Source organism: Myotis myotis, unplaced genomic scaffold, assembly GCF_014108235.1.
Source record: "Myotis myotis isolate mMyoMyo1 unplaced genomic scaffold, mMyoMyo1.p scaffold_m19_p_18, whole genome shotgun sequence".
Classification (NCBI taxonomy): domain Eukaryota; kingdom Metazoa; phylum Chordata; class Mammalia; order Chiroptera; family Vespertilionidae; genus Myotis; species Myotis myotis.
In genome coordinates, this window is record NW_023416322.1 from 21,497,550 (window position 1) to 21,524,059 (window position 26,510).

The 26,510-nt window shown below is 37.7% G+C and overlaps 1 protein-coding gene across 10 annotated transcripts in view; it reads right to left on the minus strand.

The window, feature by feature from the left end:
• The window catches only part of RALGPS2 (Ral GEF with PH domain and SH3 binding motif 2), a 130,787-nt gene that overhangs the window by 54,486 nt on the left and 49,791 nt on the right, over window positions 1-26,510 (minus strand). For 9 of the 10 annotated variants that reach the window (XM_036342247.1, XM_036342242.1, XM_036342243.1 and 6 more), the window contains 4 exons: window positions 16,027-16,110; window positions 12,777-12,866; window positions 8,379-8,471; window positions 6,182-6,308 (listed from right to left, as the gene is read on the minus strand). In XM_036342247.1, the coding sequence (XP_036198140.1) occupies window positions 6,182-6,308; window positions 8,379-8,471; window positions 12,777-12,866; window positions 16,027-16,110 (394 nt within the window). The remainder of the gene's footprint in view (window positions 1-6,181; window positions 6,309-8,378; window positions 8,472-12,776; window positions 12,867-16,026; window positions 16,111-26,510) is intronic. The other variant, XM_036342246.1, reaches the window with a different exon arrangement.

Below are 26,510 nucleotides of genomic sequence, written 5' to 3' on the forward strand. Positions count from 1 at the left end.
GGGGAATGGGGGGATAAGGACACATGTAATAATTAATAAAGAAATTAAAAAGAAAAAGAAAACTGGCAGGAAAACAAAACAAAATGAAAAGAATAAGGGTAAAACGGATATAAATGAGGTGATGGAAAACGGGGATGTGATTCTGGCCAGAGAAAAGGCTGGGCGAGCTGCCATTGGTCAGAGCTCATTCTCAGGATTCAAAAGAAAAGGCCTGAGTGCGCCTGGCTGCTGTTCTAGTATACAACATGTAATCCACTGAGAAGGATAAGGCAAAGCAACCCATGGTGTGCATTACCTACAAACCAAACCAAAGACCAGGAAAGCGGAGTAACGCTCTTTAAATACTGAATGCCAGCGGCGTTTTTTAACCATCAGGCATTTTTGAGATCAGTTCAGAGCCTTTTATACTTTCCACCAAGTACGATTCTACCATAGAGGAAGGGAAAAAAAAAAAACACACCTCAGTACCCATAGAGCTGCAGAAAGCTTTGGACTTTGTTGAAATTATCTGCATAAAAATATGAATGCAAAGCTATTATTTTTGAAAATATCTGTACATTGGTTAACAGAAGTTTCTAAAACGAATGTAAACTAAAGAACCATATTTTACTGGGAGATCAAGATAGAAAGAAACTACTGAAAAATAAAAGGATCAGATAAAACCTGAAGTTCCTTTTAAGTTTAGGCATGCTTTAAACATTCCATTGGCTAAGATGAGGACACCTCAAACAAGGCCTGGCAATGACATGTATGTACCACTTCCATGAAACAGGAGATAGGAGAGAAGATTCACAAGGCTGTAATAGCAACCTGAGCCATGGTATTAAAGAGCTGTGATGTTCCATAAAGGCAGGGATAAAGCCCATTTCATTCACTGCTATGTATCTAGCACCAAGCCTGCTGCTAAGCAAATACTGGTTAGTCAGCTGATGCAACAAAAGAAAACTGGAGTGGGTAGGAGTTAATGTATACAAAAATGCCACACAAATAAAATTATAGGGCCAGTGGGAAGAACCAGAAAAGAATCATTTAATTAATTAATACAACCAACAAATATTACTAAGTGCCTATTTTTGTTCTAGATGCCAAGGACAAAGCCTTGGACCAAGACAAAGAAAGGCTTACAGCCCTGGCTGGTTTGGCTCAGTGGACAGAGCATTGGCCTGCAAACTGGAGTCCCAGGTTTGATTCTAGTCAAGAGCATGTACCTCGGTTGCAGGCTCCTCCCTGGCTTGGGCCTGTGCAGGAGGAAACCAATTGTTGTGTTTCTCTCACATCGATATTTCTCTCTGTCTTTCCCTCTCTCTAAAAATCAATGGAAAAATATCTTCAGGTGAGGATTAAAAAAGAAAAAAGAAGAAGGGCTTACACACGGCTGAGGGGGACAGAGATTAGTGCAAACATCATGATGAAAATAAAATGATGCTTTTCAGAGAACACGGGATGGAGAGGGCACTGCATTACAGAGGGCTATTCTAAAAACAGCTTTTCTCTTCTCAAAAAAATAAAAGGGGGAGCTATTATGAAAATCTAACACATTAAATAAAAACTAAGTGCATGTGGGAGGGGGAGCTCTCTCTACAAGAGCAAGGAGTCATACCCAGATACACCAAAACAAGGTATCTGTGCCCCACAGAAGGGCAGAAGCTTAACAAAAACTGGGCTTCTACTTAATAGAAAGCAATATATAGAACGGCAACAATTTACTTATCGCCAGAGTTTTAGAAATACAGAGTGGGGCAAAAGTAGGTTTATAGTTGTGAGTACGTAAAACTTGAATTTTATTATTGTATTATTATTTATTTGTTATTGTATGATTTTCCATACAAACAACGTAAACCAACTTTTGACCCACCCTGTATGCTTTCTTTCCCAGAAAACATAAGTCAGTTGAGCTACTGCATTTTCCCAAAATTACGTAAAACAGAAATGAGGCTAGAAAATGCACATGAAAGATATCAGGTTTCATACAACTAAATTATTTTTGCACAATGTTCTGCTTTTCTTCCTCTCCAGCAAAGTAAAACTTCCTATGCCAAATTCTTCCATAAACCCCTTAAGATTGTTCTTCAATGACAAGAACAAATGAATGCTGTTAATGATTTTCAGATTTTAAGCAATAATTCTCATATAAAACAATTTTTTCCTTGAGATTTGCCAAACTATTCCTCTCCAAAAAAACTGTATCCTTGCTCTAAGAATTATTTACTGTATTGTCTGTCCAGGCTAATTTTTACTTTGAATGAGAACCCAACAGAAGAGACAACTTTTCAAGGGATGATGAATTGAAAGCCAAAAAAACATTTTCTACTTTGTAGAATTGAATCCACACTGAATTATGGATAAATCTGGCAGTATCAAAGTAAAGAGTCTGTCAGCATATAAAACTCCACCTCCTTTTTTAAGTTTCATAAAGAATGGTCGGTTTTGATCATGACTTTTAGGGGCAAACACCATCCGTTTGAATCACATCTCTCATGTTAAGAAACATGCCAGGAGTCTTTGCCTTTTCTCTAGGCACTACAGATTCCTCAGGTTGATACATCTTTGCAAATGAACCTTTGCAGACATAAGGAATAAAGGGTAGCATTATGCAAATTCAGTATGCTTGAAGAGGGACAGTTGAACAGAAACTACCAATTTCCATAATAAATGTTATCTTTCAAATGTCTTCAGAGTAAATTCTGTCCTATCAACCATACAGCATCTTGTAAATGTTGACATTTTTGGCAATTGTTTCTTATGAGGGGTAAAGGATTCTAAAATCAAGACAAGTTAAATTAAAAAATCATGACCCTAATTCATTTTAAATTAGAACAAAATATGAACAAAGTAAATATTACCAAGATATAAACTACTGTTAAATCTTCATTCTTCAGAACACTCTGGAACTGAAGATCAGGAATGAAAAAAAGAACCAGCTGTCTATGATGTAAATAAATCAGGTAGTCACGGCTGTATAAGTTGAAAATGCTTCACATTTCCTTAAGAAAAGCATGTGTGTTCTGATAGATGAAATACATTTAATTTCAAGATCTGCTTTATAAAACAAAATCAACACTATATTAAAAAGATTTTCATGCTGGAAATAAGCTAAACTGAGTCACAATAATTTATCTGACAAATGTTTCATTTTCCTTTCACAAGTCTACCAAAATATTTATGCCAAATGTTGCGCAATTACATCACAGCCTCAGATGCTTCACAAACCAATAAAGGGATGAATAATATATGAAGACTTCAAAATATAAAATTATACAGATATTAAAATGTATATCCTCTAAGTACTTTGCCATTTCCCCCCTTTTGATTTCAAATTTTGGATAACCCTCAGAAAGACGCATCTCATTTCAACAGAGAATATGAGAAGTAGATGAAGAGGAGAAATTCCGTAAACCCCCCAGGTTTCTAGTGTGAGGGAGTAGTGTAAACAATGCCACACCATGATCACTGGTACATGAGGCTGGGAGATAAGATGGGGATCCGGTATGGAGGAAGGGGAAAGATGATGAATTTATTTCTGGACATGCTGACTTAGAGTTAATACAGGTATCTCATGCAATCAGTATCTGAATAGCTAAGATGCTATCAGGCCTCAGGAATTACATAGGCAGCTAGATATAAAAGTCTAGTCTAGATCTGAGAGTCATCAGGTGATATGTGGAAAAATCTGAATGAGACCACTCCAAATGAGTATAGATAATAAGAAAAAATGTAGACTGAGACACCTCTAGAAGAATAGATTTAAGACAAAGGCAGAGAAAGAGAAGCCATTAAAACAAAAGCCAGAATATAGAAGATAAACCAAGAGACAGGTGCTACGAGTGGAGAATTTCAAGAAGCAGAAATAACTAGTATCAACCTCACAAATTTAAGATGAGGTTTGAGAAATACTTATTAAATACTTCAAAGTGGAAGTCAGTGGTGACCTTATTGGGAAATTTCTACAAGTGAAGAGGGATACATGCTGAGCAAAAGGAAGCAGCAAGGAGAAAGGAGGAATAGGGTGGCTTTTTTACTGGCTTAGGCATGAAGGAGAAATTACATGGTGACAGTGAAAGGGAAGATGCTGGGCCAGGAGAGCATACAAGACTAAACAAAACCAGAGAGAAGAAAGTCAATGGACACCAAACTAAAGACACAGGAAAGATAATGGTTTTACTGTTTTCTCCAAATTAACTTCTGCACCGCAATATTTGCCTCCTTTGCTTTAACCCACAGAAATAATTACGGTGTTTGTTTCAGAGATCAGCGTTTGGAGAAAGCAGGTATATTCTTTAATGGAAAACCTTTCCAGATTCCACTAAACTCCAACCACGCTTCTCTCTCTGTATGCGCATCAACAGTACATGCATATGCACACACAGGGACAACTTCAAATCCTGCCTGAAGTCTCCATTGTGGAAAATATAAAACAAGGCCCTGAACTAGACGTGAGAGCACCAGAATTATTATTATTTTGCCATTTTCTCTTTTTCAATAGAAAATAATACTTATTTCCATTTCTAAAAGATACAAATTATGGAATTTGAGAAAAACATTTCAATGATAAAAAAAACAGTAACAGAATCAGCAAATTTTAGAACAAGAGCTTCGCAGGTATAATTGGAAAGATGCTAGATCAAACCTTCAGATTGAGGGTCTGTAGTAACTAGGTTTTAGGTCTATGAGTCAGGTCATCCACCTTCTGGACCTTTGTGTTCTAAAACGTAAAGAAGAGATCACTGTGGTCCCATCCAGCCTTAAAAAGACCATGATTCTGGTCCTGTGTGTATTTCTAGGGAAAGAGAGCAGGGCTCCAAGAAGACAGTTCAATGACGTGGAAAGTTAGTGTGGTGGTGCCATTTTGGAACTGAGGGTTGTCATTGTCAGTTAAATGCTCTTTATGCTACAAAAGTTTTTATAAAGTTTGAAGACGTTGATGATATTTTTTAAATGCTCTATTCCTCCTCTCCCCCAAATTACATTTTCAAGACTGGCACAGCCAAGGCTACAGTAAAAAGTGGACACGTGCAGAATGTCTCTCCTTATATCCAGCTTAGAGGCTCTCTGGTACAGTCATGCTCACGATGGCCCTGAGTCATTTATTAAAGAAACAGGACACACTGTTCTGGTATGTAGTGCCATTATCTACACTGTGTTTAGGGGTATCTGCCTTCGACATAGGGTGCACAACATTCCCGATTTCACTGGAATCCTAGGAGGTCCCTTAGTTCTCTGACAAACTAAGCCTGATGCTCTATAGCGGCTGAATGAGTATCACTGCCTCTGGCTCTATTTTGTCTTCCATGTCACAGTATGTAAAGGCATCAAAGATGACACTGCAGCACCTCCTGAACACATAACAGGCTTTTCGATTTACTTTCAAAAACAGCTATCAAAAAATCGGTATGAGTAGTTATATAAAAGAGAGAGTGGAGATGGGAGAAAAAGGGATATTAGCAAGAAAGAAATGTTTACCATTTCATTACTCTCTATATAGGATCAAACCAACTTAATTTTTGCTAGACATATATTCTATAGAGCATTTTCTATATTTAAATTTACACACACTTTTGTGAAAATAATCTTATAATGCTATTGTTTGAATAATTCTTGGAATTTATAAATACTGTAAAATATACAGTAAAGAGGTAAATCTTTAGTCAAGTGTTATATCAAATACAGATTTATTTTGTCTTAGCACTAAAGCTAAATTCCCCCAGCCAAACAATTTATTTCATCCAGAAAAACAGTAACACCAACATTACTGAGACTACTTTTCAAAATACACCCTAAAACATCTGCCAACTGTATAAAACATGAACTTATGATATTAAAAGTAAATTTAATAAATCTCTTGGTCAATTTCTTTAGTTAATGCTAAATATTGTTACAGCATTAAAGTTCATTGCAAACTACTGATTTATTCTTTAAAAGCATTACAAAATAGCTAAAATGTATTCTTTTACCATACGGGTCTATTTTTAACAGAAAATGATAGTCTATGAAAAATCTTTAGGGCAAAGGCTAATTTAATATAAAAATACATTCCAGGTAATAACACATTCCTTTAGTCAATCTCTTCAGCCTAATAATCCCAGTAATTTCTTTAAAGGTTACAAACACTTTTAAACTGCCTTGAATTTTATATAAATACTGATTAACCAGGCATAATGAACACACGGTGACGTCAACTCACCTAAATAGGGAATGCAGGGTGTCATCTTTAAGCTACTTATATAGTCTCTGAGTCTTTTGTAGTTATCTTCTTTACTCATTACATATTCTAATTTTTCAAAGGTAGTTTTGTCTTTTCGACTTAGTAACTAAAAAACAAACAGAAAAGCCTAAGTTATTTCCAAATCCCATTTTATTATAGCAAAGACTTGAAGCTGTGTTGTATTTACCGTAAATTTAAATTTAATTTCAAAGTTATACATTCTTTAATTATATTTTGGTAATACATAAGTGACAAAATCAGACATGTACATAAAATCATTAAGTTAGTAAATTATAATACATTATTTCCCATCTTTGCTATTTTAAATGGTTAAGCAATTTTTGTTGACAAGTTTTTCTTGACAAATTTAACTATGGCCACAATATTTGTAAACTGGTTTACATTTTTGGATTTTTGACATTTTTTCTTTTATCCCTTTGACCACTGGCTGTATCCACACAGTTGAATAATCAACTGAAACTGTTTTAAGAGGCTTGTGGGTAGATTTGTTGTGTGTGCCCTTTGAAAAACATAAAGATAATCAAGGAGAATAAAAGAAAAGCAAGGTCAGTCGCCCAAAAAATATCTACACTGCCCTGAATATCAGCAAATAGCATCTCCAATATCTAACTCGATGCCACCTCTCTGGACTCGTCTCCCACATCAACCACTCCCTAGCTTACTCCACTGTCAACAATGACCACCCTGCTATTCTTTGAACATTATTGGGGCCTTTGTACTGGCTACTACCTCTGCTCGGAATTCTCTTCTCCCAGATATCCACATGAATGGCTCTCTCAATTCCTTCAGGTCTCTCCCCAACTCTCACTTATCAGAGACTCTCTTACAACATATTATATGAAATACTTCCTTCCCCTTCTGTCCCATTTACTCTGCTTTATTTTTCTTCAGAGCGTTCATCACTATTTATGATACATCATTTATTTATTTACAGTTTATCTTTTCCCAGTAGACTGTTAGCTATATAAGAATGGGACTGTCTATATCACTTACTGTTTTATGTCAAGCAAATTACACAGTGCCTGGTACAGTATGGAATATTTTAAAATTTAATATAAACACCAAAAATTTTATTTAGATTAATAATGGAGCTGTTATTGAATTTAAAAAAATCTTTTCCATGCAAATACATGAAGGAGACAAAAAAATATCTTCAAGGAAAATGAAAATTAACTTGAGGAAAATGTAGCTCATTTCTAAACCACAATATAAATCAGAGTATAATTCTTTCCCCCAAAACTTCAAAGATGGAATTCATAACTGCATATTTATAATCATTTCCATTCCTCCATGAAATTCAAATTAAGAAAAGAGAATAAGGACATCATTATTGAAAAATAAATTTTAAAGTAGGAAAACCCTTCACCCAGGTGTTTCTAAAATATAAAGAGGAGTGTAAATTCTTCCATATTAATGTTTTTCCAATATAGAAATCTACCCTGGTTTTCATGAGAAACATCTGTCTGCAGACACTATGAAAAGTGAAAGTGACACTAGGCTAACCCCTTTAACATTGAAGAACAGTATTAAATATGAACACACTTAATTAAATGTAAAGTTTTACTTACATAAATCTAAATAAAAAATACCTAGAAAACTTGAGGTCAGTATCATGTCACTCAAAGACGAAATACACAAATTTGCAGATGTAAAAATTCACATCCTGACCTTATCAATGTAATAAAACCAAATATGATTAACATATCAGAATGTGCAGCAACACTGCATAACAGCATGCTAACTCTCAGGCTTTCCATTATTCCTAAGGAAAACCCCCAAAGTTGACTAAAAATTAATGGAAACTAAGTATATTTTTTGAAACTTAAAATTTAGATTTTCCTTAAAACTTTCCAAAAGCATAGCTTTTACATGATTAAATGTATTTACACTTCCCATCAGTAAACATGAAAGGCAGTATTGTCTAGATGAGTAAAGACAAGCACCAAGTTGTAATTTATCCCAAAATTATCAGATTAGCCTCCTGAAACACTTGAGACATAAAAATGTAGGTTTCAAAGAACAGAGGACAAAGTAATTTAAAAATCCTTATCTATTATCATAATATTAACCTCACTAAGCACTACAAAAGAAACGAATACATCTTTACTTCCAATAGGAAGTCTAACCTTTCATTAACCTAAGGAGGATTACTCACCGCCCATGTTTTCGTCAATCTAAAAATCGGGGCGCTCTGTAAGCCAGAAACCACTGCCATGAGTGCATGGAGGTTATTCAGCTCATACAGTTTCTGAAGATTTAGAAAAAGAGAAGAGGCGACAAATAAAGAGCATTAATACAAAAAAAATCTTTAGATGAACAACAAGTAAAATCTAGGCATTGGTAGTGTCCATACTTAGTACCCTCATTGCTAAGATCTATCTTTAGAACACCTCAATTTTACCCCTAAGTTGCTTTTGGCCCTCAACAGAAATTCTGTATTCTAACCTGGCACTGCCCCCAAGCTCTGGGAACCAATCTACTTCTACTTGGGTAATATAATAACAAAAACAAAGATATGGCTGATATCAAGTTCACCTGGTATGATCATGCACCCTGGTATCCAGCAAGCAGTCTCCTTCCTTACACTAAAATATTACTAAGCCTCTGTCCTAAGATTCGAGTTTCAAGAAAAGGATCCTGATTTGGTTTCCTACTCAATACCACCATTATTCAGGGTTAGAGCTCAAACCTGCTTTCGACAGTCCTCTTCACTTTCCTGCTTCCTCCTGCCTGAATCCCCAGATCCAGGGTTCCTTGTTCATGCTTGGACATCCACCTGCTTCCCAGGACCAGACCTTGCTTTTATAGTCTCCTTGCAGACAACTTGTACCTAACAATAGGTTCCATCAGTTTGCCAAGACATCTACTCGACACTTTGTGATTATTCCCAGACTTCTTCATACTATGAGATGCTGACATCCCAAGAGCCCTATATAAAAATCAGTCATTTAAAATGGTTCTATGCCCTATTAAGCGACTCCAAGACAAAAAGCCTGTTCTGAACATTAGAACAAAGAGAAGAGAAGGGTTCTGTTTCTCTAGAGAACTCAACCTAGTATGCCACCTTAACTCGGGTCTCAAAAAATTCCCATAAGGTTTCAAGAAATATAAACACAAGTAAAAAAAAAAAAGGAAAATGAAAAAACACAAGGAAATAGGAACTCACAAATGGAGAACAATATCAGGTATGTTGTTCTCAAATAAAATGAAGATTAATTGTGAAGGCCCTATCCAGAATGCAACATAAAAGCCAATGAGTTTTAAAAATTCTTAAAATAAGTTAAGGGACATGAAAGGTACAGCAAAAAGGCCAACATTTATCTCACTTTTTAGGAGATACTAAAAAAAATAATGGGGCAGAAACAATATTTGTGATGCAATGGCAGATTATTTTCCCAAATTACTAAAAGACAGTCATTCCTAAAGCCAGGAACTCAAGGAATCCTAAACAGAGTAAATACATTAAAAAAACAAACAAACAACCTGTAAGTCTGAAATAGCATTTTTTCAAGAACAAGTGTGATAAAAAGATGCTGTCAGACAAAATAAAATAAAGAAAGCTTTAAGAAAGAAGGATTTTTAAGAATGCTGCTGGAATGATTATTCATGGAAAATTATGAACTGGAATGTATAATTCATTCATATTATATATTAAATATACTCCACATAGAGGAAATACTCAAGCTATGAAACTTTTAAAGGCTAATTAAAAAGCCATTTTTTTAAAAAAAATTCTCAGAGCTTTCTTAAATGAAATATCCTTAAAGAAGACAATAAAATTAAGTAAAGATGAATATGTTTTATTACTTAGCTAAGAACATCTATGTCAAAAGATAACATGAAAAGAGTAATAATAAGACAAGCCACAAATAGGAAGATGTATGCAAAGTATATAATAGAAAACTAGAAATTAGTTACATATTAAAAAACACTCCTATAAAAAGAAAAGACCAACACCATAATAGAATATTATTCAAAGATCTTGAATAGACATTTCAGGGGGAAAAAACAACAACCCTAAATGGCCAAAATATAAAAAATGTTCATTCTCATCAGATTCAATGAAAGGTTACTGGTCTGTCATTTCTTTGAAGGTAGATTTTTCTCTATGCATTTTTAGGGTTTCACCTTCACATAAGCACCAAGAGACCCACACAAGAATGCTTTATAGCAGCAGTGTTTATAACAGCAATAATCTAAAAACTACCCAAGCTAAAACATACTGAACAATTTGTGGTATATGCAAACAACAGAATACAACAGAGATATACCCAAAGCCATCCAGTAACACTGCTGAGTGAAAAAAACACATACCAAGTTGTGAAAGAATAAAGTATCATGGACTAATTCATTTTAAACAAAATTCAAAATCATATACAACAATATATTATTCAGGGATACACGCACACATATAGTAAAAGTATAAAAGAGGAGCAACCAAAATTTAGGGAAGTGGTTCCTTTTGTAGTGGGAGGTTAGGGGATTGCATAAGAAGAGACGGGAATTTAAAGTCGGCAGTGGGCACAAGGCAATTCACTCTATCATTGTTTTGATACCTTAAATAAATTTTATAAATACTCTTTTGTGTTTATGGATAATTAGTTTTATGTACCAACTTGGCTAGGCTATAGTATCCGGTTATTTAATCAAACAGTGATCTAGGTGTTGCTATGAAAATACTTTGTAGATGTACCATCTACAATCGGATCATTTAAATTAAAAGATTATACTCTATAATCAGGTAGGCAGCATCACATCAGTTGAAACACCTTAAGAGTAAAAACTGAGGTTTCCTAGAGAAGAAATTCTGCCTCCAGGCTGCAGCCTCAACTCCTGCCTCAGATTCAAGGCTGTCTGCCTGGAGGCAGACATCTGCCCTACAGATGCCACACTTGCCAGCCCTGATCCCAACCCCAACCCCAACCCCAAACCCAGGAGTCAATTCTTTAAGTCAATTTATACATTAAATATTTATACATATTTTACTGTCTCCAGAGAACCCAAACTGATACAATCTACTGAAAGAAGAGAAGACCTGCCAGCTTTGTAACAAACTTAATGTAGAAGGCAGAGAGTCAGAACAGGATTTAAGAGACACTGAGAAACAAAAAGTTATGAATGTAGGGCTTGGGATCAAAACAAGCACCGTCAAACGTAACTCAAAGTCTAAGAGCCTAAAAAAAAAAAAAAAAAAAAAAAAAGTCTAAGAGCCTAAATTGACCTAAATGCCATTTGACAAGCAGGATAATGGCAGGTTTGATGGGCAAAATTTGGTGGTTTTGAGTAGAACATACAAGCACATAAAAAACTAAAAAAATTATGAGAAAACAATAATGTAAATTCATAATCTATGGAGAAAAGTCATGAATTTCTGTAAGCTAAAACCCAATATTTACCTAACATACCACAAAGAATGTTTTAAAAATTTTATATGACATTTCCACAGAATATCAAATTTTAGAAGGCTAGTTCTGCCATCTAGTGCCACAAAATGTAAGAATACAATTGTTCCATGAGCTCAAGGAAAATAAGCAAGAGGTATGACTTACAATAATTGTAATTTTACAATTATTACAAAACTTAAAACTATTAAAATGGAATACTTATTTTATTCTAGCTTCCTTCATTCGCAGGTGAGCCAAGTTATATAATTATTACAAGAAGAACGATGTGGCTATAAGTACACCACTTTTTAGTGAACCTAACATAAATTTGGAGTTGTTACAAGTTTTATATTCCTTTTTTTTTTTTTTTTTTAGAGAGGAAGGGAGGGGAAGAGAGAGAAAGAGAGACAGAGAGAGAGAGAGAAAAACAATGATCAGTTGCCTCCCACTTATGCACAGACCTGGGATTGAACCTGTAACCTGGGCAAGTGCCCTGACCAGGAACAGAACCCGCTATCTTTTAGTGTATGGAATGACACTCGAGCCAACTGAACCATCTGGCCAGGACAGGGAGTTGTTACAAGTTTTAATAAAATCTTGGAATCTTCTTGTGGAATGTTCATTCCATCCTCCTCTCTAAATTCTGCTTGTCCTTTAAATCCATGTTCCATTTCTCTTGCTGCATTTATTACCTATGCCCCCAATAACTACGTAATTAACATATTTGGTTAACATCCTCATTTATACTATTCTTTTAAAAATAAAGTCTCATCATTCCCCATATGCGTGGCAGAATGATCTATTTCAAAAGCAGTTAATTGCTATACATTCTCCTATTTAATTCTATAAGGCTTTCTTAATTACCTGCAGAATAGTCCAATATTTAAATACAGACTTCACCATAATCTGACCTGTCTACTTATTCAGTTAAATAAATAATGTCATTCAGCTATTCTAAGAGAGGGAGAAAAAGGTATGAAAGATATAAAAAATAGAGAAATAAAGGAAAAAGCGGAGAAAACAAGCATCCAGCTTAAAAAACTGGCTTATATGAATCAATACATCTTACTTTCCAGCATCAGTAAATAGTAAATAAAGTACCACAGGAAAATATTCACAAACATTGCTGAGTGGTTGAACTAAAAAATAGAAACACAAGTTTTTCTTACCTTCGCAGTTTTAATATAGTGGCTCAAAACTTCTGCTCTAATTTTTAATGTTTGAGCATGAAGAATCTCTCTAACAACCCAAAAGCTTACCTGCAAATAAAAATTAAAAATAGGTGAATGGCAAGATTCTTTACTCACTAGGATCACAGTAATGACAAGAGCTACATGAAGACCCACCTAGAGCTTTCTCTTTCCCTTCACTCACCACCAGGACATAACTAATCTTCAAATGTTGCATACACGTCACATATATAGACAGAATAAGATGCACATGTATGTATATGCGTGCACACACATAAAAACACCACTACTATTTTTAATTGGTAGAAGCTAATATAAATTTTGAAGGAAAAGAGCTGAGAGAGTGCAATGAAGCCAGAGTGATGCAACATGAACACTATACAAATACAAGTGTTTTTTGCTGTATTTTGAAATACTTTGGCAGAATTGGGTAACCTCTAAGACCAGACACTGGAAAATATGCTAGGTAGAGCACGTTCTCCATGGCTATGTAATCCCACTTGTCATTTATTTATAATGAGCAGAATCTTAAGAGTGGAAAATCCCAAGTACAGTTTTCTTGGTCTGAATAAAATGAAAATACCATAAAAAATACATACAAGTCATTCTAAAGTTAAGATTGTATTTTAAAAGTTATGCAGTGCTTTCTAGTTCGGTGAAACCACGGTCATGATTTCTTTTAAAAGAACATTTAAAATCATTCATCAGAAGGTGCATTAGATTTAATATTACTAAATGTTCTATGCATGTGAAAATAGTATGATTATATGATACAATGTAACACGCATGTAACATTTTAACTCATGTACAATGAAAATAAAAAAGCACTATCGTTTGGCTCAAATTTATATAAATCTAAAAACAGGATGTAGTTAGAAATCTTAGTGCAAAAGATGATGCCACTACCTCATGTTTCTTCACCTATTTTTAGTGAGAAATATTTCAGATTTTACTTGCTATTTTCATCAGTAAACTGTCAAAATATATATATTTTACAAGTGTAGATGTAAAAGAAAAATGTATATATTTTACAAAGCCATCTTTATATCTGTTACTATATTTGCCCTACTAATGGCAATAACTATCCCTAATTCTAAGTTTAGTTCTAAAATATATAAAAGGTTATATTTTAGATATTTTAACAATAACCTTAGCAATTATCAACTGAGAATGCAATCTAAACTGCATAATCATTGACTTAGTCAATTTTAATGTGAGATAAATATTAAGACAAATATGATGATTTTTAAAAATGGAAAAAACAACAACAAAATAAATAAAATGTATGTCCTAAAAAAGAAAAAAAAGAAAACATGACCACAAATTCTTTGTCATTCCTCTCATCTAAAGTTGTCACCTCTCACTGGATCTGGACAGGCTCCTGAGCGCCTCGATGAATAGAGTTAAAGAAATGGATGCTGACCTCCTGGACAAGGTCGTGCTAGAACAGTCTCTCCTGGCCCCTGGGCTACCATGGAAGAGGTCTAGCTTCGCTCAGACCACCAGGCAGGAAAGGCTAAGTGTGGGTGCTCCCCAGTCGGCAGTCCCAGCTAAAGTCAACCCCCCTAAGAATCCTGACCCAGACAACCAATACCAAGACATAGTTTAATAATATTACTGTACTTAAAAAAAATATTTTGGCCATTGAGACAAAAAGAGAAAGTGATTTTTTAGAAGAAGGAAATTTAACTGTCATCATACTTTTCAACACCAACACTGAGAGGGGAAAAAACTGAGTACAATATCAAATTTTATACAGAAGACAGGCAAACTTGCCAACATGTTAAGAGTTCAGGAATTATTGTTCCAATGAGTCTTTCTTGAGTAATCTACTTGAGGACGAGCTTCAGACAACCAAAATGACTAAAGAAACATCAACGTAAGGATGGTTGTTTTAAATATACACTTACTAATAGAACCAAGAGGGTTAAAGGAGAGTGAGTGCACTGTACAATGTCTATATGCTCTGACAATATATAGTACAATTATAAAACAACTTACCCACTGGCAGAGGGAGGAGAAAAATAAGTCTTTTATGAGAATTTGCAACCTGCCCTTTTAGTTGGATTTTGAGTTTAAATGTTCACTACAGAGAAGTAGATGTTCTCTAAACATAACACTTAATATAAAGAATAGCCAGAGTCAGTCCTAATTCTGTGATAGCCCTTGGAACTAGCAAACAAAAGCCTCTCATCTGAAGGGATATACCCTCAATCTAGGTCAGTGATGGCGAACCTATGACACGTGTGTCAGAGGTGACACGCGAACTCATTTTTTTGGTTGATTTTTCTTTGTTAAATGGCATTTAAATATATAAAATAAATATCAAAAATATAAGTCTTTGTTTTATATGGTTGCAAATATCAAAAAATTTCTATATATGACACGGCACCAGAGTTAAGTTAGGGTTTTTCAAAATGCTGACACGCCGAGCTCAAAAGGTTCGCCATCACTAGGTGGTGGCAAAATCCCCACAGATAAAGCTTCAACAGACTGAGCTCTCAACCCAAAATTACAAAATGCCTAAGAGGATAAACCATTGCGAGTAAGGATCAGCAGAAATAACAGAGATTTATTACCCCCAAGGACTTTGGATAATAACACAGAAATTATAAACATTGCCCTAGCTGGTATGGCTCAGTAGATAGAACCAAGGGCACGTACTGTGGTTGCAGGAGGCCCCGGTTGGATGCATGCATAAGGTAACCAATCAATGTGTCTCTCTCACATCGATATTTCTCTTTGTCTCTCCCTCTCCCTTTCACTCCCTCTACAAATCGATGGAAAATATCCTTGGGTGAGGATTAACAACAACAACAACAAAATAATACAAAAAATAAAATTTTGAAAAAGATTTAAGGACTTAAAAAATAAGAAAAAATGACACTAGGGTAAAACCATACAGATTTAAAACAGATATGACACTTCTGAAGAGAATTAGTGAACTAAATTATAGATCTGAGAAAAATCACACAGAATGAGCTCAAGGGGTAGGATGCAACATATGAAAGGTTAAGAAAAGTAGGAAAAAATGTCAAGTTCTTACAAATTTCCAATAGAAATTACAGAAGAAAAAAAGAAGAGATTATGTAGAGAGACAACATTTGAAGAGATAGGGGCTGAAAATATTCCAGAACAGATGTAAAGGTAAACTATGTCTTTATGAAAAATTACATACCGAGGAATTATATTTCAGAAACTAAACATCAAAATTTTATAATCAACTCACATGATTAAATCTTCTTGTGAAGGCAACTGCATTTGGTGCAGAACTATACTTTTCTTTTTTATTCCATCCACAACTTGAAAGCTCCTGGAAAATTAAGTTGGAAATTAAACATAAACTCAAGAAATAGCCAGGTTTTCCTGTCATATTAAGGCTTTCAAAACATTAAAGACAGGTGCATCCCCTCCCAGAACTGACTTATTCAGTAAGAATAGATGTAACAAACATTATAACCATTCAGTTAAATCACAGAAGCAAATGTTACTAGCAGATACACGAGGGCGAGCACAGATGACTTGAGTTCTGCTCTACAGGCAGGTTGACGGATCCTCCTCTGAAGAGGCTTGAATCCCGAGAGGAAAGATCCACAGGTCAGGAAAGCCGAGCATCCCGCAGCCCAAACAAAGTAAAGCCTCCCAGTTGTCAAGCCCCATTCAGTCAGAGCTTCCAACGGACGTGTCTCTCACATCGATGTTTCTCTCTGTCTCTCCCTCTCCAGCACCTCACTCTGAGCTGACAACCAACGACCAGGCAGTTTAAGAAACCTCTGATTAAGGGATTCTTGATCCCCCAAAGGGTCTGCTAATAGAATTCAAAGGGCTCAAGAACTTGTATGTAAAAAAAATTAAATTTGTATTTTGTACTAACCTCTAACTATAATGACATTCCTTTTCAATATAAATGAAATGGAAGATTTAGCAATTATTGTGATTACAGGTTACAGAAGAATTATTGTGACTCTGTCACTAATAAAAATAATGTATTTTCATATTGCATTACAAGATACTTCAAAAACACACTCATCATCAATATTATGATCTCTCACCTCTAGATCTTATTTAATAGATTATTAAAAAACAGGTACATTGCTATGTAACAGTTTAAAAATACTTTGATAAGTGTATTTTAACAAAATTTATTTCCTCTCATTTAAAAATACTGTTCAGCCCTGGCTGGGTGTCTTGGTTGGTGGGAGCGTCGTCCCATACACCAAAAGGTCTCGGGTTTGATTCCTGGTCTGGGAACATTCCTAGGTTTTGGGCTCAGTCCCTGGTCGGGGCACGTTGGGGAAGCAACCAAGCAATGGTTCTCTATCTTTCCTTTCCTCTCTTTCTAAAAATCAATAAACATATCCTTGGGTTAGGATAAACATGAATGAATGAATGAATGAATGAATGAGTGAATATAAATAAAAAAGTGTTTAGTTCCACAGGTTTGTCTGATGAAGGGGTCCAAGATTCAAAATAAGAGCCATGCTGGAACACCAAAGACCACCAGAAAAAAACCCAGAATCTATAGGAAGAAATAAAAGAACTCAGGAAACTGAGTTAGGGCAGGGAACAAAAGAAAACGGAGAAAAGAAAAAGACAAAACCATGTAATTAATATTCTCAAATAGCTAAGAATAAACATTGCTCCCATCAGAAAAACCAGTAGGATTAAAAAAGAAATAACCAGAGAAAAAATAGAGCTTTCGGAAATGAAAAATAAAATTTAAAACATATATATATATAGAAGAATTGTGAGATAAAATCTTTTAAACAGTAAGCTAAAAGTAGGAACAAAAATGTTACGTTAATTAGAAGAGTTCATAGGAGTCAACATCTGAATAAGAAAAATAATTTTAAGAGAGAACAGAGAAAATGGGACAAGGTAACTTACACATAGACAAAATAATTCATGAAAATGCCCTAGATCTTGAAGGACAAGAAAAAATGTGTCTAGGACCTATTACAATGAATTAAGAAAAAAAGACACAAATGAAGGCCTAGCACCAAAAAAATTACAACATACTAGACACAAAGATCATAAAATCTGTCAAATTAAAAAACAAAACAAAAATATACCACACACAGAAAAACAGGAATCAGATATCTCAATAGCAACACTGGATGCTAAAAGACCACTGAGACAGTGCCATCAAATTCCTAGAATTCTGCCCTAACTGGTTTGGCACAGTGGGTAGAGCCTCGGCCTACAGACTGAAAGGTCCTAGGTTCAATTCCGGTCAAGGGCATGTACCTTGGTTGCAGGCACATCCCCAGTAGGGAGTATGCAGGAGGCAGCTGATCGATGTTTCTCTCTCATTCATGTTTCTAACTCCCCAGCCCTCTCCCCTCCTCTCTGCAAAATATCAATAAAATATATTAAAGAGAATTCCTAGAATTCTAAATCCAACAAAAATATACATTAAGTATGAAAGTATACTACAGACATTCTCAGACATTCAAGTCTCAGAATTTTCCTTCTATGCACCTATTCTCAGAGAACTAGTAGAATGTGTTCCATCAAAACAAACTAGCAAATTAAGAAACAAAAGAGATGGGATCCAGGAAACCAGAAGCCAACAGAGAAAGAAAATATTTGGAATTCCCAGGTTAACAGTAAAGGGAGGTCCTGGAACAAAGCTCTGAGCACACCTTAAGAACAACAGTCCAGACAGTAAGTACCAAGAGGACAGCGATTCTAAGAGGCTTGAGTCTCTGAAAGATGAAAGATATCTGAAGTGTTTAAACACATTGAGTGGACACACTCAATACATTCACTTCTGGCAGAAAAATTAGTGAAAGTACAGAGAAAGCTAATACAAGTTATTAGCTTAAGGAAAACAGAATTTAAGAAATCATGGCTCAACTGTAAAGAATAACTGAGCCAAGAATAACTTGTTCTTTACAGCTAAGCCATGGTTTACTGATTCATGTCAAAACTGTGACACAACTATATGGGAAAAAGAGGAAGTGAATTGTGTAAATGTGAGGGGAAGAGAATACATGAGAGTGAAATCATCTTCTATAGTAGAGAGTCAATAAATCATATCCAAAATTTAAAAAATCACAAATAACAGACATTTAGATTTTGAAAACTGGACATAAACTCCTCCAAGGAGGAAGAGCTAAGAGACTTGGTGTGGGGCTCGAGAGTGGAGGCTGGAAGGGTGGGAGCAACTGGACTTGGGTATTGCTATATTATGTTCTCTTACGGCAGCGGTTCTCAACCTGTGGGTAGAGACCCCTTTGGGGGTCGAATGACCCTTTCACAGGGGTTTCCTAAATACATCCTGCATATCAGATATTTACATTAAGATTCATAACAGTAGCAAAATTACAGTTATAAAGTAGCAACGAAAATAATTTTATGGTTGGGGGTCACCACAACATGAGGAACTGTATTAAAGGGTCGCAGCATTAGGAAGGTTGAGAACCACTGTCTTATGGAAATATTTAATTTCTTAAACATGATGCATACATATATTCAATAAGATTTAAAATGAAATAGAAACTAACACAAAGGAATGGACTGAGTCAGGGAAAGTTTGAGGAAATAAGATACTACAATACTCCCAAGAAAAATGTAGTTCCCTCGACTAGGATGGGTCAGTGGATACTGAAAAAAGTGGTATATTCAAGTTATTTGGAGGCAGACAGGACTTGGTCAACAATTGGATTCACACAGTGTAAGCCAAGGATGAGGTATCCAAAAGTACTAAGATTTCCAAGTTTCCGACTGGAGCAACTGAGATGGGAATGCTGAGGGAAGAGATGACGTTGCTGCAATACCACTGATAAGCAGTAAATGCTCTGAAGATATAAATTACTAACATTTTTAAAACCTAAAATTAAATTATAACTATCAAATTTGAAATTACAGAAGGAAAAAATAAAATGACAGAAGCAGCTCTACAATAAAAAAACTGCTTGGTACTCAGCCTAGATATATGCTCATTTCATATTATATTCTAGTACAGCCAAAAATATTTAGTGATAGTACATTAACATAAAAATAACATCCTATCTAATAAAAGAGAAACACGGTAATTGGCGTACGACCGCTACCCTTCCCATTGGCTAATCAGGGCAATATGCAAATTAACTGTTAGCCAAGATGGCGGCCGGCAGCCAGGCAGCTTGAAACTAACATGAGGCTTGCTTGCTTCAGTGACGGAGGACTCCAACGTTCCCCGCCTGCCACTGCAGGCCTCTGAGCTGCAAGCAACTATGTAACAAACAAAGAAGCTAAACAAAACCCCAGAAACCTGCCGGGCTTCAGCCAGCAGGATCGCAACACTGTAAGCAAAGGCCAGAAACCTACTTTCAGCAGCAGAGGCCTAAGAGCTGGAGCCAAGCCTCAAAGCTAAAGCTGGCCCAGTATAAAAAAAGAAAAAAAAAAGAAAAAAAGGAGCAGTTGGGAGCTTCAGTTACCCCCAGCCTGAAAACAGCCCTCAGCTCCTCACCCAGACTGGCCAGGCACCCCAGTGGGGACCCCAACCCTAAAGGGTGTGTGACCAGCTGCAAACAGCCATCATCCCCTCACCCAGGCTGGCCAGGCACCCCAGTGAGGACCCCCACCCTGATCCAGGACACCCTTCAGGGCAAACCAGCTGGCACCCACCCATGCACCAGGCCTCTACCCTATATAGTAAAAAGGTAATATGCCTCCCAGCACCGGGATCAGCAGAGCTGCGAGGCCTCCCGGGCACCGGGATCAGCGTGACAGGGGGCAGCGCCCAAACCCCCTGATCGCCCTGCGGCTCTGTGTGTGACAGGGTGCGGCGCCCCAACCCCCCAACCCCCACGGGCCCTGCTCTGTGTGTGACGGGATAGAGTCATAACCTCCCCATTGGCCCTGCCCTGAGTGTGAGAGTGGCGGCACCCCAACCCCCTGATCGGCCCTGCTCTGTGGGTGATAGAGGGTGGTGCCCCAACTCCCTGATGGGCCCTGCTCTGTGCATGACAGGGGACTGCGCCCCAACCCCCTGATCGGCCCTTCTCTGTGGGTGATAGAGGGCGGTGCCCCGACCCCCTGATGGGCCCTGCTCTGTGCATGACAAGGGACTGCGCCCCAACCCCCTGATTGGCCCTGCTCTGTGCGTGACAGGGTACGGAGCCCCGACCCCCCTGATGGGCCCTGCTCTGTGAGTGACAGGGGGAAATGCCTCAACCCCCTGATTGGCCCTGCTCTGTGCATGACAGGGGGTGGCGCTGCAACCTCCCCATTGACCCTGCCTTGAGTGTGACAGGGGGTGGTGCCCCAACCCCCAATCGGCCCTACCCTGAGCGTGACTGAGGGTGGAATCATGATCGCCCTGCTCTGTGTATGACAGGGGGCGGCGCCCCAACTGCCCAATCAGCCCTGCTCTGAGCCCGACCAGGGGCTGCACCTAGGGATTGGGCCTGCCCTCTGCCACCCGGGAGCAGGCCTAAGCCAGCAGGTCGTTATCTCCCGAGGGGTCCCAGACTGCGAGAGGGCACAGGCCGGGCTGAGGGACCCCCCTCCCCCCCGAGTGCACAAATTTTTGTGCACTGGGCCTCTAGTTACATGATAATTGTATTATAAAACATCCACCTGCTAGAAAACTTTTTTGTTCCTCCTAAAAATCAGTCTTATACAACTATATAAAAATGCCATATTTTCAGACAAAATTCCTGAATTAAATCCATAAATATCAAATTTGTTTTTAACCAAGTAATACAATTTCCAAATTTATACTAATGCTATGATCAAAGTATCTCTACCAAATTGCTGTTAAACTTACTAATCCAGTCAATGCAGCCATTTGACATGGAGTTCAAACTTAATTGTAGAGCTTTACACGTAAGGCAAATTCCATTTTCTTGCTAAAAGGCTATGCTATAAATAAGGAATATCCTTCTATCTTTCCGACATTTTGATCATCTCCTAAAAATATAGTACTGCGAGTAAAATCACTAGGTCAAAGAGTATGAACTTTTTCAAGGCTTTGAGATCTAATTGCCATCCTGAAATACTGAATTATTTATATTAGCACTACACAACAGTTGTATCAAAACTGAGTATATTTAATTCCCCTTATATATATTATTACTTTAGTTTCCCAAAATATAAGAGTAATTATGGTACATCTACACAATGTAATACTACGCTGCTGTAAAAAAGAAAGAACGCTTACCATTTGCAACAGCATGGATGGACCTGGAGAGCATTATACTAAGCAAAATAAGCCAGTCAGAGAAAGATAAATATCACATGATCTCACTCATTTGTGAAATATAATGAACATAAACTGATGAACAAAAATAGATCCAGAGACATAGAAGTATCAAACAAACTGTCAAACCTCAGAGGGAAGGCAGGGGAGGTAAGAGATCAACCAAAGGATTTGTATGCATGCATATATGCATAACCACTAAACACAGACAACAGGGGAGTGAGGGCCTATGCTGGGGGCATGAGTGGGCGGGGAGAGGTCAATGGAGGAAAAAGAAGACATATGCAATACTTTCAACAATAAAGAATTAAAATAAAGAGTAGTTATGTTTGTTAAATAGAGAGAAAATGGGGAGTGGGGGACTGTGAATCACCAATAAACCTACCACCCGAAGAAAACCTATGTAATAATACACATCTTCCCAATCTTCTTGACGTGCCTATGGGACCTGGAATTTTATTTCTTTAAAATAGCCATTACACCTGACATTTTCTGTGTGATTTAATCTACTGAGATTTTTTGCTTTAAAACTTCTTCTCATTCTGAGAACAGATACCTTAACAGCAGCAATAAAAATAATAGTTAAGCCCTGACCGGTTTGGCTCAGTGGATAGAGCGGCGGCCTGTGGACTGAAGGGTCCCAGGTTCGATTCCAGTCAAGGGCATGTACCTTGGTTGCAGGCACATCCCCAGTAGGGGGTGTGCAGGAGGCAGCTGATTGATGTTTCTCTCTCATCGATGTTTCTAACTCTCTATCCCTCTCCCTTCCTCTCTAAAAAATCAATAAAATATATTAAAAAAAATAGTTAACACCAATTTAAAGATCACTAGGTGCCAGGCACTATTCTAGGTGCTTTACACATACCAACTCATTTGATCCTACCTTCACCATTACATTATGACTAGGGGCCCAGTGCATGAATACGTGCATCTTGAAAGGAAATGTGGGCTGCGCCGCAGCCGCTCCCACACTCTGATGGACCCAGCCTGCTCACACCGCTGACGGCATAGAGTGATTGGGGCCGGGGCCAGCAGCGGGTGTGAGTGGCGGCTGCTGCCCTGATTGCCCCTCAGGAGCAGGGGGAAGTGGAGAAGCCCACAGGAGCGATCAGGCCGGCAGCCACTGCTAGCACCTGTTGATGGTGCTGAGTGATTGGGACTGGTGCTAGGGACCGGTGGGCAGTGGGTGTGAGCAGTGGCTCCGGCACAAGCTGCGGGCGTGAGCAGGGCTAGCGCTGGTAGTGGGTGTAAGCGCTGGGCAGGACCGCAATGCGAGGGAGCAAAGAATTTTTAGTAACCGGTGCCCCGCCTGGGTCTGGCGCCCTCGCTCACCTGCTCCACCATCCCACTGTGGCCAACGCCCGCCATGTTTCACACATGCCCCCTGGTGGTCAGCACACGTCATAGCGACTGGTTGTTTGGTTGTTCCACCATTCAGTCTATTTGCATATTAGCCTTTTATTATACAGTGGGGCCTTGAGTTTAATTCGTTCCGTGACAGAGCTCGTAACTCAAATTACTCGTATGTCAAATCAAAAAGTGAACGAGTGAGACACGTGATGCTGGGCTGATGTTGTGGCGTTCACTGTGACGTTTGCTGCGCCAACTAGCGGTGGGGTATCTGAAGCTGGCTCGTAACCCGAATTTTAGCTCACAACTCAAAGCAAAAAATCGGCCGAGAGGCGGCTCGTATCTCAAAAAACTCATTAGTCGGGACACTCGTACATCAAGGCCCCACTGTATAGGATAGGTAAGGAACTTAGACAAAAGTACTGGTGACTTATGGCTTTATGTTTCACATTTTTCCTCAAATGAAAAAATGCTAAGAGGTTTTAAAAAATTTAATTCTTAGAACATTTCCACATCATTAACTTAACGGAAAAATGGGCTGCCCCTTTAAGAAAGTTTTATTGGAAGATGGGTAGAGGGGAATGAATGAATCTGTTGTCATATTACTTGGGGAGCAAATGGATTAAAATTCAATTGGAGACTTCCATTAAAAAAGAAATGTATAATTAGAAAATATGAAGAAATAAGGTTTTTTTAAAAATTACTTCAGATGGTAGTTTCTGCTACAGAAAATATTTCCCCTTTGAGACAATGTTACATTACTAGTCCATCTAACACAATAAACCACAAGAACTATAGAGATGGAGATCAGACTGGTGGTTGCCAGGAGTTAAGGATGCTGGGGTGGGCGCAGGAGTGAGGGGAACGTAGCATTAGGGAGAGATCCTTGTGATAGAATTGCTCCGTATCTCAACTGAGGGGGTGGTTAGACAAATATACACATATAAAATGTCACAGAACTGGACTGGCATGTATTGAACTATATGTCTGTAAGATGTAACTTTAGGGAAAACTAGGTGAAGGGTAAATGGGACTTCTCTGCACTATTTTTTGCAACTTCTTATGAATCTATAATTACCTCAAAATAAGAAGTTCAACAACAACAACAAAGACCCACGTAATGGATTATGAAGCTGAAAGTGCATGGACCCCACCACTTCCCTCTGAAACCCTGACATGCTCTTATGGTTAACTGGCCTTCAAGGTATTTTGTCCTGCCCCACCTCCACCTCTCAACAGTCACTAGATTTCTCCCTGAGAAAAGGAAATTGCCTTTTCCTTTGTCTTTACTTCTTTTTGTCTCAGACTCTAGGGCAGGGGTGGGCAAACTTTTTGACTCGAGGGCCACAATGGGTTCTTAAACTGGACCGGAGGGCCGGAACAAAAGCATGGGTGGAGTGTTTGTGTGAACTAATATAAATTCAAAGTAAACACCATTACATAAAAGGGTACGGTCTTTTTTTTTTTTAGTTTTATTCATTTCAAACGGGCCGGATCCGGCCCGCGGGCCGTAGTTTGCCCACGGCTGCTCTAGGGTCTTCTTCCAAGTGACATGAAAATACAATCTAAGAAATAAATTCTACCAATGTCATCTTGTACCCTGGTCAAGAGTTATTGTATATTAAAGCATCTCCCACAAACACCAAAAAGTTGAAGTAATTAGTGACTCAAAGAATGTTTCTGACTTAAGAACAGAACTGATGTAACTCGAGTATACTATGTAAAAAGCCTCTGTTTTAGCAAAGGCTCAAGGAACTATAGCATCTAACTTAATTTTTAAATCAGGCAGTGACGAGAAATCCTCTAATAGTAACCCTCATATAGAAAGGCAATTTCTTAATGGTCATTAAAAGTGTAATTGAAAGAGTATTCATGGACTCATCTGTTCAAGTATCATTTTGAGCCATGAAATTGTTAAGCCCGATTTTCAACTGCATTTACTTTGGAAGCATGTGGGAAGGCTAACACCACAACTGAGGACCACCTACCCTGTGAAAGAATTACTGAATTTCACAGGAGCCACAGCTGCTCTTATGTCTTGTAGGTTTGCTCTGTAAAGTCAAATCTTGATCTAACTTTCATCCTGTAGGTTCCAACACTCTTAAAAGGACTGCTCTAAGGGTGATGTTGTAGGGATACCTAAAGATAGAAGAAGAGAAAAGGCCAATATAGACCAGCATGTAGACAGAGACGGAGGAAGAACAGAAAAAGTGATGGAATTTGTAAAGACTGCAGGGGCCCGGGAATCCTCACAAGATGATAACATCTGCTGAGGTACACTGGCTCAAAAGTGGGAAGCTTTAGAGGGGTGGAGTACATCCATTAGCATTCAGTCTACATGGCTATTTAGAAAGGTGTCTCAGCCACAGATGAAGTCCTCACTATGATTCCTGTATTTTTTATCAACAGAATAGCTTTGAAACTAGCATTCTTCCTCAAATTATATAACTCCAATGTAATATGTAAAATAAAAAATATCACTCCTGCCCAGCTAGCATGGCTCAGTGGTTAATCATTGACCTATGGATTAGGAAGTCACAGTTCAATTCCGGTCAAGGGCACATACCCAGGTTGCAGGCTCGATCCCCAGTGTAGGGCATGCAGGAGTCAGCCAATCAATAATTCTCTCATCATTGATGTTTCTATCTCTCCCTCTCCCTTCCTCTCTAAAATCAAAAAAAGTATATTTAATATAGTTTATATATATATATATATATATATGATGACAGTCGCTTTGCATACCCAAGAAAATCTGCAGAGGGAAAGCTCTTTCTACATACTGTCAGGAATATCTCAATTGAAAGTCTTTAAACAATGGTTTAAGATTCAGAATTTCCTACTATGTACTTACCCTCATTTTAACCAGCATTCTTCCTCACTCTCTAGTGCACCCTAGTTTTACAAGAGGGGCTTATCGATCCTTTGTATTTAATGTCTGTTTGCTGACAATCTATACGCCTTATTGTACTGATGTCCAGAACAAATAGAGTGTAGGCTTTTTCTTTGAATGGAATACAAGTCAGAGGACTTTCAATCAGAGCCTGACACTTCAGGAACACTTGAGAACCTCAGAGGGGCAGACATTATCTAATGTAATGACGAACGCACTCTTCCCTCCTTCCTTAAGACTTACAAAAGCACCACAGAAATGCTCCTGAAGAGGAAACCTGACT